The 16,950-nt window shown below is 32.7% G+C and overlaps 2 protein-coding genes across 4 annotated transcripts in view; both read right to left on the reverse strand.

Moving 5' to 3' along the window:
• Positions 1-2,189, reverse strand: part of LOC139974298 (uncharacterized) — a 73,160-nt gene extending 70,971 nt beyond the window's left edge. Inside the window, exon 1 of one of the 3 annotated variants that reach the window (XM_071981330.1) lies at positions 1,775-2,175. In XM_071981330.1, coding sequence (XP_071837431.1) covers positions 1,775-1,840 — 66 coding nt within the window. In that variant the 5' untranslated portion in view covers positions 1,841-2,175. Of the gene's footprint in view, positions 1-1,774 lie in introns of all 3 variants that reach the window. The other 2 variants (XM_071981329.1, XM_071981328.1) reach the window with 2 other exon arrangements.
• Positions 2,190-6,045: 3,856 nt separating this feature from the next.
• LOC139974300 (ficolin-2-like) lies at positions 6,046-10,054 on the reverse strand. The gene is made up of 4 exons (XM_071981332.1): positions 9,848-10,054; positions 9,031-9,339; positions 8,124-8,385; positions 6,046-6,752 (listed from the first exon to the last, which is right to left on the reverse strand). The coding sequence occupies exons 2-4, from the start codon at positions 9,055-9,057 to the stop codon at positions 6,394-6,396; spliced, it is 648 nt and encodes a 215-aa protein (XP_071837433.1). The 5' UTR covers positions 9,058-9,339; positions 9,848-10,054; the 3' UTR covers positions 6,046-6,393.
• Positions 10,055-16,950: the final 6,896 nt, after the last annotated feature.

Raw genomic sequence — 16,950 nt, forward strand, 5'->3', positions numbered from 1 at the left:
AGTTGAGAAAAGAAACACGGAATCAGGAAAACACCGTTGGCTAGACACTAAAATCTTCAGAGACATCTCTTATGATCGCATACTATGCTTTCGTGAAAGCAATTTAAAGCCATATAGTAGTGTCTGAAACAGACGTAGCACTCACATAAAGGTAATTGTCAATGTTTGGGCTTTGTAGCAGTCTTTCTTTTCTTTGCTAATTTTGTACTGCAATAAACTTGAGTAACCTAAGTTTATGATATTCAGCAATAATCCTGTCCATATATTTATATTTATATCACCTTGTTAAATTTTTTTATATTAGTTTAAATCAGATTGACATGTGTACCAGCTAGTTTTAATGTTATTTCCTTGAATATGTGTTTAAAAAGAATGATCATATAACAAATATTGTTATTGTTTTTGCAGACTGTTTGCCAAACATAGCTACATAAATAATGATATCTAAACAATTGATATCTATGAGCATGTGAAGGATGTAACCATTTCGGCACTCTTTAGACATTTTCGAGCTGCAAAACTTCGCGATTAGATGATAGTTTGCTGCCGCAATATCACCAAACTTAAATTGAAAATTTCTTTAAATGTGATTACAAAGTATGAAACCTTCCCTTTTTTAAAGTTAAGATATCTTACTGAAAGAATGTACCATATCATTAAAGTTGTGTTCACAGTAGCTATCAAACTGTTTACTATTTGAACTATAACTTAATTATCTTTGTACTGGTATTTTGACATATAAATGTTGTCTTTGTTTTTAGATTAGATAACGCCAATGTTGCTTTAAAATTTTCATACTGACAACTTGAAAAAGGACAATGAATAACATAACTGTTCGGAAATCATATCAAAATAACAGAGCCGACAAGGGAAGTTGCCTTTGTACAGATTAGACTCAAGTTATACGTATGCATCTGTTCAGTTTATGTAAAAATAGCAAAGGTTTTATAAAACATCTGTTCAACTTTAGACTGCATAGAAGAATATTGTATACATTTACCCATACAAAGTGTATAGCTCTGTCTCGATAGGGGAATCGCATGATTGAATTTTAAACAAAAAGAAATATTTGAAATTATGAATCTTGAAATAACTGAATGTTACTGTTTAGCATTTAGTTATTATTCTAGAAGAGAGAAAATGGCATATGGAGCATAAATTTAAACTAAATAAAAAACATGTGAATTAAAGCTCAATAATTTGTAAGATGTAATGAAGGATTGTTGTAACGTGTTGGTATACGGTTAAACAGTGGGGTTGGATATTTGAGGGGAACATTGTGCGCTGACGTTATGTACATGATATTGGAAAGCTGTATACTCGAAATATGAAAAAGTATATTTTACCTGGCCACATCATGTAACGTTATTGATTAAAAATTGGTGCGTAACAAAACCTTTTGAGATGTATAATTGGCTTTTATTCCTAGTATTATACATGGAAGCACGTTTTAAAGAACAAAGTTGTTATGTATATATTATTCAGTTAGAAAGTTATGTTCTAAGGCGAAACACAGTTGTGCTTTAGCGAAGTTGAAAATACTCAGTTTTTAAATTGAAGGCTTTCTTACTGAATGTCATTAAGTATTTTAATCTGTGTTTGCCTATTTCGTTTAGGATGCTAACACTCAGTTTGTCTTAACATTTAACTTCAATAAGATTAGCGCAGCAGCACATTGATGCGACTTAGCTTTCAAAACTTGAAACAGTCAGAAGATATTCAATAGAGTAATATATTTAAAAAATTAAAAAATTAAAAAAATGGAATGACTTACCATTTCTGTTCCAAACGAGTTCCAAATCGTCAAAACAGTTAAACAAACTTTGACAAAATTCTCCATGATTTCAGGTTTGCAGAAATGTCACGCTGAAATATATTTGAAGAAGGGCAAGATGACAAATGACACAGAGTATCCAGTTAGGGGTTACCGACACCTTATTGGAATGACCGTAGTAGTATGGATGTCCATGAATGCCATCGTTTTATTTGAAACATGATTAGTTGAACAGCTTATAAAAAACGTACCGCACGTATAGAGTATTCTTTGGCTTGTATGTAAAGAAGACTGTTCGACATGCGCAATCCAACTTAATATTATTTACAGCTATCTATATCTTGAGATTTTAGTCGATATGTCAGTAAGCTTCAGTTACATAATATTGAATTGTCCTTGATCCAATAAAGCCAACTAAAACACGTATTACATAGCTAATGAATATCGTGTCTCTAGTTCCAAGGACAGCAATGGTATTGCAAATTCAATAACTGTTAATGTATTTAGTTCTTGAAACAAATATCAATTACGATGGTCACTTTTAATTTAAATAACATTTAGCGTGGTTCATGTTTAAGGGTTTGTAGTTGTGTGCTTAACGACGTAAGGCTACCTAGTCGATGAAAAGAGTCAGAATGTTGATGTTGCTTGTAGTGATTAAGTTCTCATTATCGAAATTTTTCGGAACCCTTAATGAGTAAATTCACTTAGCTAAGTTACAACGCTTTTGGTTGGCAGGAAAAATTCAAGAAGTGTCTACTGGATGAAAGGAAGTGTTATTAAAGTACATGTACTAGTCAGCACTTCATAACATGTATGAACTGGTACACTATATCTTATATACCGTGAAATGGGCTATACTACACTATCAATAATGCATGGCATAATCTACAGTTTACACATTGTTTGAAATAGTGTACACTATACGCACTGTCTGATGAAGTATATAAGTTAAACACTGCATTAACTAGTCTATACTATACAATGTATGATATAGTCAACAATAAACACACTGCATGAACTAGTTTACACTATACGCAAGGTATGATCTGATCTATACTATAAAAAATATATATACTATACCCGATGTGAACTATAGTGTACACTTTACACACTGTATTGACTAGTTTACACTATATGGAAGGTATTACCTAGACCACACTATACACACTTTATGAAATAGTCTTCACTATATTCAAGGTATGATATGGTATATACTATACACACTGCACGAACTATACACAATGTTAGCAAAATTCTACAATTTACGCACTGTATGAACTAGTCTAAAGTATAAAAATTATATGAATTATGTCTACTATATACGCAATGTGTGTGAAAGCATATACCACACTATGTATGCATTACGGTGTACAATATACACATTTTATGAACTATTCTATACAAAACAATTATATGAACCAATATATAGTGCATCTACACAATATCACCAATAACACACTATAGGGTTTTCTTTCCAAATTTTTTCATCATATTGTAAACATTTCTAAAATATATAGTATTAAAATATATGGTATTGAAGATAGCTTTAATTGTGCATCAAACCCACCACCTGCTCCCCTACTCCCTTCCTCCTTTCCAAATTAAGTTTTCTGAGGTACTTCCAATTATAGCAGAACATTTTCTAACAATGTGTTTGTGTATATATATATATATATATATATATATATATATATATATATATATATATATATATATATTATATATATATAAATGTATACAAATATCTAACTAACACCGTTTCGAATAGTTGTGCAGCGGTATACTGTATGAACATTACTTCCTTGTTTTATTGTGCCTACGTCACATCCTGTTTGCGGGATCGAGTATTCTGACATCTCATTGAATAACAATGTCAGCTGTTTTATTGGACGAGGACTTGTGAATGAACTATAGGATTTGCATCCATGCTCTGTATCTTCTATATACGATAGGTACATAAGGTACATTCATATCATACTTTGCTTTGACATAAACCTCGTATGTATTGAAGGCGTAGCTATAGGTGGTTCAAGCAGTTAATTTATCCCTGGCCCGCAGTTCTCAGGAGAGTCCTGAGGTTTGGTTCCCAACAGTATTAGCCAACGGATGACAACTGCCAGTGATTTTTCAGCATGAATAATTCAATGAGTGTCAGCATGCCTACACCAAAGTATTATTTCGCCGTCAGTGGCGTAGCCAGAGGTAGATGGAATGTACCCCTCGACCATACACACAGGATTTGCGGTGAAGAAACTGGGATGGCAAAGAAAATTGACAAAAGAATAAATAGCTATGATATATGATATTGGATAGGCTACTCGATTTAACAGCACGGTGTGATCTGCTACTCTGAAGGTTTCCCTCTTGAGCTATAGGCCTACTTAGCATAGAAAGATATGTACCTCAACAAGTTAACTGTGAGTCAGTAATTGATACTTCTAGTCAAAGTTCCGTGAGTCGAACGGCACTGGATTGTCGTCTTTAATAAAAGATTACTGAGAAAGGAGATAAATGTGTATACCTACTTACGAGTATTACTATGTATTTGTAAATGTTTGATATCGTTAATATATACAAGGCCGTAGCCATTGGGGTATACTTTCGAGAATAATGTCGTACTTCAAGTTTTGAGCACATTCAGTGAAGAAATTCGGTGTTGGATGAGGTCCTTGTCTATTTCACAAATTTAACTAATTTCAACGATATAAAAGTAACTTTTATCTCGTCTTTTATATTTTTAGTAACGTTACTGTTTAATTTTTGTATATTAAGTTTTGGCTAATAGAGGGCAGCAGAGCTGTCGCAAGAAGCAGAAGAGGAAGCAGGGACAGCTCAAGAGGCTATGAAACAAGCCAATAACGCAGTAAAGAGACGAGTGACCGAGGAGGCTGAAAAAGCTGCAAATGAGTGAGACCCTAATTTGTTCCCAATTTATTAAACCAAATGTCATCAGAGAAGAGAAATTAATTAGCTTTTTATTAGTTTTTGAATGGTATATTTTTTTATTTTGTTGCCAACAATTAGTAAACTTGACCATAACCCCCCTCTCCCCCCCCCCCAAAAAATAGAAGAAGCAGATGATGGAATTATACTGATGCTGTTAATGATAAGACTATGCAAATGTTGTTGCTAGATAGGGAAAGTAGGGGGTGAAGTAAAGACGTTTTGGGAGAGAGGGGGATAATGGGTAAAGAAATAAAGTGAAATAGAAGAAGATAAACATTACTTCGCAAAATTATCCTTTTGAAACTAAACCCATCTAGTGATCTGGGGAATTGACACACCTTCTTATACTGTAAATGTATGCATGTAGAACAATGTGTTCAAATATATGTGAGAAACTGAAAGAAGAGCTTTAGGGCCTTTTATCATAATGAAAAGAGATCTCATATTTGAATATTGTTGCAGAATGTTACAATAATTTTTTGGTTATCATTCTATGGGCATCTACTTCACAAGATTACAAACAGGAAAAAAGTCAAAATGTTCGTTACAGAATAAATACTAGGGTTAAACAACTATTTTCCCACATGTTTGTTATTGAATTGAGTGGTTTTGACGTAACTGCATTGTGCAGTCCACACGTTGCATTAGTTGAGTATTTCAAGCATTGTAGTAGATTATTTGTGGTTTCTTAATTCGATTTCTCTCTACTGTCTGATAAGGTAGTCAATGACGCAATAGGATTTTTACATGATTAACTTTGCACAAATATTAAACATCTCCCAAATTTAGCGATATTACCTCTGTTTTCAATATTGCGTTACGTTAAGTTGACTATGTAAATGAGAATAACAACACCATGTGCAACCACAGAATACTTTGTCATCAGTTGACATGGCCGGTATTAGATGATTTATTTAGGGATGTTTTATATATATATATTTATATATATATATGTGTGTATATATATGTGTGTATATATATATATATATGTGTGTGTGTGTATATATATATATATATATATATCTATATCTATATATATATATATATATATATATATATCTATATCTATATATATATATATATATATATATATATATATATATATATATATATATATATATATATATATATATATATATATTAATGTTACCCTATGTCTTGTGAGTAGCTCGACGGCAACCCTGACAATGACTTCATATAAATATATAATCATAAGAAATTTGTGTGTATATCTCCTAGAAACCAAGAATCGTTAAGTATCCGCTTGCAATTGTCCATTTCCTACCAACTAATAATACTTGGGGGGGGGGGGATGAGGATTGACTACGAGGGATGCAACACATTAAGGCACAATACACAAGTTTACTTTATTTTCTATTTTGATTCTTTTGTGAAACTCATGCTGTAATCAATTTTCAAAGTATTAAACAACAGTAAGCTGGTTAATGTTAATAATTTGACATCAATTTCAATTAATATCTTCTCATTCCCTTAGAAAATTAATTATTCGTCGAATCGTCCTGTTTGTAATTCTCGTGTGCATTTTCTTCTTCTTTCTTGTCTATGGCACGTCCTGCAGTCCGATGTTCGAAGATCTGTATCGATCTTTTCTTACTTTTCTTAGTAAAAGCTGTTCTTTTGGGCTATGTGTTATTTATACAGTGTTTTGTCTACACAGGCCGTATTTTCATATCTGTGTATTGCAGGCTACATCCGTAACCGTTCAAACTATAACTATACCAGAACATGTTCGTTCCTCGAGTAGAGCCGTCGTAGTCTCCGTTGAGATGAGAATAAGCGCAAATCGCGCAGTTGTCGCTGCCATCGGGAAAATAATAGCAAAAGTAACTATAACCGGGACAGTAAGACCGACAATAAGAAGCAGAATTATATTTCCTACAGTGATAATAATCATAGAACCACCAGGCTCCCCTGTGTCTCTCAGCACAGTCGTAGCTGCTCCATCCATCGTTGTCCTGGTCTTTTGTACTGAATTGTTTATTGTTGCTACCAGACAAAGCATCATAACCTGCAACAAACGAGAAAGACTAAATAAACCGATAAATTTATAAACTTTGAATGAATCCAACATCGGATACAAGTTAGAGGGCAGTGCGTTATTTTCCTACCAAGATGAAAACGTCAGTTCCGCGTATTTGTTTTTTTGTTTTGTTTTTTTGCGTGTGTTGAATATTTAGGATACATAGGTATTTTGTCTTTGTAATTATGATATTATACAATTTAGTTTTTTCTTACGTTTGAATTACAGTGCCACAATAGGAGCCAAATACAGATGAGGGAACTACTTAAATCAATTGCCAGGGTTTGGTTACTATAGAGTCGCTAATATCGCTTTTTATTTTATTTACATTTATTTACCGGCATTTATTGGCAATACTATTCATTCATTTTTTTAAATTTTATTATTATTTCTAAGTCCCCATCTGATTAGCCTCCTACTCTTTCAAAACTCGAGTTATAGATTTATTGTATATGTCGGTATTAAGTCGTATAATTTCTTGAATATTATTATATATGTGTAATTTAGTTTGCATAACCAAATTTTCATTTCCCCTTTCATTCAACCCTGTGCTTGTACCACACAGGTTATTTTAGGTTTTCTTCGAAGCCGGGTCAGGAGGGGCTGGGGGCTGTGTGAGGTAGCTAAATAAATCCTTGATCTTGTCCTGAGTAAACCAATGTCCCTGTTCTACTGGGCAGGGCAAGAAGGGTGTTAATTACCTTCGATTATTCAATTTTTTACCTGATTTTCATAGCACAATGTAATCTTTAGATTTTTCAACATGAGCACACATGTTGGAGTATAAACGTAGATTACACTATTGACATAACAGATCATGAAATAAATAAGTTTAAATGAAGAATAGAACCGACATAAAGTGAATTGACTATAAATGTTTTAGCTAATATAGGAACATCTACTGTAATAGTCTTATAGATTGCGTATGTCGATCACTCCTATCATGGCAGTTGCCTGTTACGTCTAAACACGACAAGGAGGACCTGTGTTGCCCAGGAACAGCGAATCTTATCGTCTGCTTCTTATGTCTGTACACATTGTATACAGTTCTGAAAACCTACGTGCGTTTGAATGAAAATAGCAATGTTTGGAATTGAAAATTGCTGTGAACATTGAAAACATATATCATTAAGCCAGGAATGCGGTAGCTATGAGATCAAGACATTAGTAGTTGTAGAATGCACATGCAAGGAGTACTACAATAATTAATTGTAATAGGGGAGACACGTCACATATCCTCCATGGTTGGCATGTTTGTTTGTTTGTTTTTTTTTGGGGGGGGGTCTTGACACTTCTCCTAATTAACGTAATTGGTCCAGATTTATGAATACGTCAATGCTTAGAACATCAACTACTCACCTGTATTTCCACTGTGTGATCCAACTGATAGTCGATACTTGTCTGCCTCGTTATTAATGCTAAAAGTCGAAGAGACGGCGTAATACGACGAGGAGGCAGAATCCCTTACATCAATACGAAGCTCGTACGTTTTCTGGTTGGACAGAGAGTGGATATATTTGTTACCTAGCCAGTGGTCTTGATTTTTATTACCGAAACCGTTCTTGTAGTCCAACCAACCAAGATAAAAGTCAACGGAGGCACTCGATCGTCGCTGGAAAAACTATGAAATGAAAACAAAAAGGTAATCCAATTGTTCCATCTACTAATCCTTAAGGGAATGACCTCCAAAGCCGTAAAAGAGTTAATAAAGGTCAAATATAAGATCTACATATATATATATATATATATATATATATATATATATATATATATATATATATATATATATAATTGAAAACGTAATGAGAAGGAAAGTCCAGAACAGTGAAAAAAACTTCCAGCCTCCACCGGGATTCGAACCCGGGCCTCAAGCTTTGTATATATATATATATATATATATATATATATATATATATATATATATATATATATATATATATATAAATATATATATTTATATATATATATATAAATATATATATATATATATTTATATATATATATATATATATATATATATATATATTTATTTCTATATATATATGTATCTATATATATATATATATATATATATATATATATATATATATATATATATATATATATATATATATATATTAATATATATATATAAGTATATTGTGATAGTGAGATATATTTCTATTGGTCAAATTCAGTTCAACGAGGTCTTCAGGGCATCATTTTGCAACATGCAAAGTACATTGTGTAAAAGGTAACAATCCAAAGCCTTGTTTGCATTACTCACCGTCCATCCTCCTCCGTTACTTTCCATCTCGCAGTAAACCTGAATGCCGCTTGGCCAACCATCAGGGTAAATAGTGTAAACTCCATCACTGAGTGTTCCAGAAACATAAAGCTCGTAGCAATCTTTTGGGATCACCTGGCACGTCACTCCGTCCCCTTCGTAGCCATCATTACAGTAACATTTACGGACATCGTTCCTCTCATCACAGGTTGCGTCATCACTACACTGGTAACTCTGATCTATTATAAGCTGGTTGTTCCTACAAGTTGAATTTCGTGTACATCTTGAATTGATGTAAAACGTGCCCTCCTAATTTAAGATATTCAGAAGAAAAAAAAAACTAGTAAATAAATGATTTGTCACAAATTGTCACAGTGAAATGTACAGGATTATGAGGTTTTTGAAACCAACTCCGATGTAGGGTCCTTAGGGATCCGCTATCAAGAACAAAGTTAGCCGTCAAATGTTGCATTCAGCGGCTTATTACGACTTTACATTAGGCCTATAATTAGTTGTAACCGCAAGACTATGGTATGAAGTATCCATTAATTTTATGTTAGGTTTATAAGGGGATGCACACCCATATGTCTTATCTTCCTGATTAATGTAATACGTCTCTCGACTGACAGTTTTGCCTGGACTGGCGACGGAGGTGGGGTTCATGCCCCTTTCCCAACCGTGATGTGAGCGCTACTCGGTTATCTGTAAATGTGATGTGATAATCAACAGGTTTAAATAGTAGAAGGTTTTCTTCTAATTATATGGACAATGAAGTAACAGTAAAGCATTAAAAAAGTCCTGAAAGAACCGTACTGACCCCTAATACACTTCCTTTTTCATCATCGAAGCAGTTGCATTGGTTCAGAGGGATGCATTGTTCTTCCTGTCTCAGATAATCACCGACACAAACACATTGCTCTGTTTCTGTGCGAGAGGTAGCCGAGATGCAAGTGTCAGGGTCATCGCAAGTCCTCTCACATGTCGCATTGCTAAATATCTCATTAGCTAGACACCATTCAATTTTTAATTCTTAAAATATCTTACTAAATAAAAACATCCATTCCAATTATTAAAGCACGAGATTGAGAAGGATGCATATGTAGTATTAAGCTATAAGGCGTAACATAGTAAAAACATAGTCTGCGGTAATTTTAATATAATTTCTGTCTTAATTGTTTTGTCACTTTCTTGCGAATTTCACAGGTTTAAAAGCTAACATTTAATACAATATAGCAGTACGTTATGAACTAGAGAATATAAGACAATCTTGTTAAACGCTTATTCTACAAATCTACGTTGTATAGAAAAAAGAAAGAAAACTTAACATTAATATTCTGTCTTCTATAATTTGATCATGATGACAATTGCAAGAGAAAAAGAATTTTATCAGAAAATGGACAAAAGATAATGAGGAAGTTTTCCAAGAAATAAGAAATATTTTTTTTCTTTCAGAACAAAATATTGTAAAGCATAACAAATGCATAGTCTCTTATTTTTCTGTTATATGTTGTACAAGTAGTCGGCTTTAAATATGTTACAGTTAGAATGTTCGTTAGCACCATAAACATTTACATTTTGTCTTGTTTGGTTAATTCCGAATACTGACTGTCAGAACAGACGAGTATATGGGAGTTAATTTTTCATGAAATTATGATGTTTTCTGTCAAGAATATTGTAAAGCATTTCCAGGAGATGTAGTGAATTTAGACAACTCTCTGAATAAACAAAAGGACACGCTTTAGTTCTTTCCTGAAATTTCAACAGTTCTCTGATTTATTTTGTCTCCATCAAATGTCTGATTTTTTACAACAATGTCTGCACACGGGTCATCTTGTCAATATCGCCTTAACACGTTCATCATGTCAAGAGTTACTTTATCACGATTTGGAGAAGAATATGTTCCTTTGATACAAGGAAATCAAATATCCTTAAACTTAAGTCATGAATAAACAATAGAATCGAAATAATTACGAATGTCGATATTAGCTATCCTAGTGGTACACTATGTAATATGCTGTTGCCAACAGAGTAAGAAACAAAATGATACCATTGCTACAAAGAGATTGACGCGGTCAAAGGCGATTATTTTGGGATATAGCCAAAGTTTTATTTATCGCCGATAACGCTTTTGAGGAAGCAATTACTTAAACTGTGTGAGACGTTATACTGTTCTACATCATTGCGTTTATTATGACAGTAATTTGAGTGTCACAAGTCGTATTTTTCATGAATATATTGCTCGTTCGACCGATAGCCACAAAATATCATTTGGAGAATTAATTAGGTATCTTCAAACACATCTGTGAATCAAAATGTTTCAAGCGAATACTTACCATATATGTAGTTGTTGAGTGTTATGATATACTGTCTAGTTTTTGAAACATGTGCTAGTAAAGCGACATTTAGATACAGTTTAACAGATTTGACGAATTTGTTTAATTTGTCAAAGTCTATCATCCATATTTTTTTAGGTATAGGGAAGTTTTCCTTTTGTATACCGAATTAGTTTACATGTTACTTTTAAAACGACAAACGAAACGTTTAGGTTTGTACTACACCGACCAGTCGCATGGTAACATGAAGGGAATGTGAAAATCGGGTAGGAGGGTGTGATGACGGCCAGCGAAAGGGTTGGATGTGGGTGGACGTCGGTGACTACGCCCATCGCATTTAATATTTTGTCTGATTTTATACAAATAACATTTAGCCTTCACATTGATCTGTTCTAAAGGTTGGTTTTGAAATTTAATGGGTTAAACGGGAGATCCAACACTAATTAACATCTAATCTGTTATAATTTTCATTCAAAGGATTGAAAGAAATAATTCAAATAGTACAAAACGGCAACTTATAAGATCTTATAAAGAAAACAACTTATGCCTATGAGTAACATCTATGTCATTGGAAAGCGACTTTCAATCTTTTTAATCTTCCAGTTTGTTTGATTGAATATCATTTTCGTGTAACAGTAGTTATTTATTTTCAATAATGCTTTAACATTACTACTAGTTGTAATTATCACCACCAAAATCGATACTGCTTACTAGTTTAACGTTTTAGAACATTTTATGATAGCGTGACACGTGAATTAGGGACAGATAGCTAAAACTGTCGCACACATTTGACAAACAATACTTTATAGATGTTTCATTTTAACTTCTAAGAATTAAAACAGACATAAAAATAGGACAATGATCAAATGCGTATTTTGAAGAAAAAATATTCTTTGGTTAGTTTTAAAAATGATTTATTGAATGAATGCAATATGAGCACCTTTTTAAAACAAATATAGATCTTCTGTTTGGTAACGATATATCATAAATTTAGATTTAAGTTTTCCGTTCTAAATTTATTTTCGTCCTTCCCCCTTACATTGCTATTGTAATACGACATTAAATCTGAGTTGCTATCACGCAGTTACTTTTGGTATAGTTATAATACCTCTCTTTATGACTTAATTATTGATGAAATACATACAATCTCTAGTTTGATATCCACCTAATTAAACTGTCACCTCCAAAACAGGCGATATAGTTTTTTTTACAAACTTTATCATTTCAAATACACTAGATGGACATGTCTTAAAGTTTTTCTACTTGTATATCCAGCATTTTTAAGAAAGTGCGGTTAAACGGTTTCATTAATCAAGATCAAATAGTATCTAAATTATATTTACTGGAAGTTGCTAACAATATATAACTGAAGAAAGAGATGAGAACAGAACAAGAAATAAGGGAAAACCATTAGCTAGCCACTAAAATTGCCAGAGACATCTCTTATGATCGCATACCATTCTTTCGTGAAAAGCAATTTAAAGCCATAAAGTAGTGTCTGAAACAGACGTAGCACTCACAAAAAGGTAATTGTCTATGTTTTGGCTTTGTAGCAGTCTTTTTTTCTTTGATCATGTTTTTCTGCAATAAACTTGAGTAACCTAAGATTATGATATTCAGCATTAATCCCGTACATATATTTATATTTTTATATATATAACCTTGTTAATTTCTTTAAATTAGTTTAAATCAGATTGACATGTATACCAGTAAGTTTTAATGTTTATCAACCTTGTTTCCTTGAATATTTGAATATGTGTTTTAAAAGAAAGATCATAGTATATTATTTTGATAACATATAAAAATATCTTTATTGTTTGTTGCAGACTGTTTGCCAAACATTGCTACATGAATAATGATATCTAATGAATTGATATCTATGAGCATGTGAAGGACTTAAACATTTCGGCACTCTTTATACATTTTTGAGCTGCAAAATTTCGCGTTTAGATGATAGTTTGCTGCGGCAATATCACCAATCTTAAACTGAACATTTCTTCAAATTTGATTACAAAGTATGAAACCTTCCACCCTCTTAAAGTTAAGATATCTTACAAAAAGTGTGTACCATATCATTATAGTTTTGTTCACAGTAGCTATCAAACTCTTGACTATTTGAAATATAATTTAATTATCTTTGTATTGGTATTTTGACATAGAAATGTTGTTTTCGTTTTTAGATTAGCCAACGCCAATGTTGCTTTAATATTTTAATACCGATAACTTGAAAAAGTTTAAAGTTAAGATATCTTACAAAAAGAATGTACCATATCATTATAGTTTTGTTCACAGTAGCCATCAAATTCTTGACTATTTGCAATATAACTTAATAATCTCTGTATTGGTATTTTGACATAGAAATGTTGTTTTCGTTTTTAGATTAGCCAACGCCATTGTTGCTTTAAAATTTTCATACCGATAACTTGAAAAAGGACAATCAATAACATAATTGTTCGGAAATCAGATCAAAATAACAGAGCCGACAAGGGAAGTTACCTTTGTACAGATTAGACTCAAGTTATAAGTATGTATATGTTCAGTTTATGTAAAAATAGCAAGGCATTTTAAAACATCTGTTCAACTTTAGACTGCCTAGGAGAACATTGTATACATTTACCCATACAAAGAGTATAGCACTGTTTCGATTAAGGAATCGCATGATTGAATTTTAAACAGGAAGAAATTTTTGAAATTATGAATCTTGAAATAACTAAATGTTACAGTTTAGCATTTAAGTTATTATACTAGAAGAGAGAAATAGGCCTATGGAGCATGAATTTGAACTAGAATAAAAAACATGTGAATTAAAGCTTAATACTTTATAACATGTAATGAAGGATTATTGTAACGTGTTGGTATGTATCAGTTAAACAGTGGGGTTGGATATTTGAGGGAAACATTGTGCGCTGACGTTCTGTACATGATATCGGAAAGCTACATACTAGAAATGTGAAAAAAAGAATAGTTTTTTTTCCTGGCCATATCACGAAACGTGATTGATCAAAACTGGTGCGTAACAAAAACTGAGATGTATAATTGGCTTTTATTCTTAGTATTGTACATGGAAGCAAGTTTTAAAGAACAATGTTTGTAGACATTAAGGATCAATTAGAACGTTTTGTTCTAAGGCGAAACACAGTTGACCTTGCGCAAAGTTGAAAATACTAAGTATTTAAATTGAAGGCTTTCTTTCTGAATGTCATTAAGTATTTTAATCCGTGTTTGCCTATTTGTTGTGAGATGCTAACACTCAGTTTGTCTTAACATTTAACTTTAATAAAATTGGCGCAGCAGCACATTGATGCGACTTAGCTTTTAAAACTTAAAACAATCAGAAGATATTCAATAGAGTAATATATTACAAATTTTTTTTTTAAATGTAAAGACTTACCATTTCTGTTCCAAACGAGTTCCAAATCGTCAAAACAGTAAACAAACTTTTAAAAAATTCTCCATGATTTCGGGTTTGTAGAAATGTCACGCTGAAATATATTCGATGAAGGGCAAGATGACAAATGACACAGAGTATCCAGTTAGGGGTGACCAACACCTTATTGGCATGACCGTAGTAGTATGGATGTCCATTAATGCCATTGTTTTATTTGAAATAGGATTTGGACAACAGCTTATACAAAACGTACTGCACATATAGAGTATTATTTGGCTTGTATGTAAGGAAGACTATTCGACATGCGCAATCCAACTTAATATTATTTACAGCTATTTATATCTTGAGATTTTAGTCAATATGACAGTAAGCTTCAGTTGCATCATGTTGAATTGTCCTTGCTCAAATAAAGCCATAATAAACACGTATTGCATATCTAATGAATATCGTGTCTCTAGTTCCAAGGACAGCAATGGCATTGCATATTCAATAACTGTCAATGTATTTAGTCCTTGAAACAAATATCAATTACGATGGTCACTTTTAATTTATATTACATTTAGCGTGGTTCATGTTAAAGGGATTTGTAGTTGTGTCAAACGACGTAAGACTACCTAGTCGATGAATATAGTCAAAATGCTGATTTTGCTGGTAATGATTAAGCTCTCATTATCGATTTTTTTTGGAAACCTTAATGAGTAAATTAATTTAGCTAAGTTACAACGCTTTTGGTTGGCAGGAAAATTCAAGAAATGTCAACTGGATGAACGGAAGTGTTATTAAAGTACATGGACTAGTCAACACCTCATAACATGCATGAACTGGTACACTATATCGTATATACCATGAAATGTACTGTATGAGGTGTTCTACACTATCAATCATGCATGGAATATATACACACACACATATATATATATATATATATATATATATATATATACATACACACACACACACATATATATATATATATATATATATATATATATATATATATATATATATATATATATATAGATATATATAGTTGTGCAGCGGTAGACTGTATGAACAATATTTCCTTGTTATATTGTGCCTACGTCACATCCTGTTTGAGGGATCGAGTATTCTCACATCTCATTGAATAACAATGTCCGCTGCTTTATTGGACGATGAATTTGAATGAACTATAGGATTTACATCCATACTCTGTATCTTCTATATACGATAGGTACATAAGAAACATTCATATCATACTTTACTTTGACGTAAACCTCTTATTTAATGAAAGGCGTATCTATAGGTGGTTCAAGCAGTTCATTTATCCCTGGCCCGCAGTTCTCAGGAGAGTCCTTAGGGTTGGTTCCAAACAGAATTAGCCAACGGATGACAAGTGCCAGTGTTTTTCTAGCATGAATAATTAAATAAGTGCAAACATGCCTACACCAAAGTATTATATCGCCATCAGTGGCGTAGCCAGAGGTAGATGGAATGTACCCCTCCCCCATACACACAGGATTTGCGGTGAAGAAACTGGGATGCCAAAGAAAATTGACAAAAGAATAAATAGCTATGATATATGATATTGGATAGGCTACTTGATTTTACAGCACGGTGTGATCTGCTACTCAGAAGGTTTCCCTCTTTAGCTATAGTCCTCTTTAGCATAGAAAAATATGTAGTTCAACAAGTAATTGATACTTCTAGTCAAAGTTCCGTGATTCGAACGGCACTGGATTGTCGTCTTTAATAAAAGATTACTGAGAAAGGAGATAAATGTGTATACCAACTTTCGAGTATTACTATGTTTTTGTAAATGTTTGATATCGTTAATATATACAAGGCCGTAGCCATTGGGGTATACTTTCGGGTATAATGTCGTACTTTAAGTTTTGAGCACATTCAGTGAAGAAATTCGGTGTTGTATGAGGTCCTTGTCTATTTCACAAATTTAACTAATTTCAACGAAATAAAAGTAACTTTTATCTCGTCTTTTATATTTTTAGTAACGTTACTGTTTAATTTTTGTATATTAAGTTTTGGCTAATAGAGGGCAGAAGAGCTGTCGCAAGAAGCAGAAGAGGAAGCAGGGACAGCTCAAGAGGCTATGAAACAAGCCAATGACGCAGTAAAGAGACGAGTGACCGAGGAGGCTGAAAAAGCTGCAAATGAAGTGAAGACGTTATGGGAGAGAGTGGGGGGTAATGGGTAAAGTGA

This window comes from Apostichopus japonicus, chromosome 9, assembly GCF_037975245.1.
Source record: "Apostichopus japonicus isolate 1M-3 chromosome 9, ASM3797524v1, whole genome shotgun sequence".
NCBI lineage: Eukaryota > Metazoa > Echinodermata > Holothuroidea > Aspidochirotida > Stichopodidae > Apostichopus > Apostichopus japonicus.

Bases quoted from the DNA above. Each gene is read 5' to 3' on its own strand.
- LOC139974300 (XM_071981332.1), bottom strand. From the start codon at position 9,057: ATGGAAAGTAACGGAGGAGGATGGACG. The intron at 8,386-9,030 runs GTGAGTAATGCA...TTCATTTCATAG, and splicing joins GTAACGGAGGAGGATGGACG to TTTTTCCAGCGACGATCGAG. The intron at 6,753-8,123 runs GTGAGTAGTTGA...CGTTTGTTGCAG, and splicing joins ATCACACAGTGGAAATACAG to GTTATGATGCTTTGTCTGGT.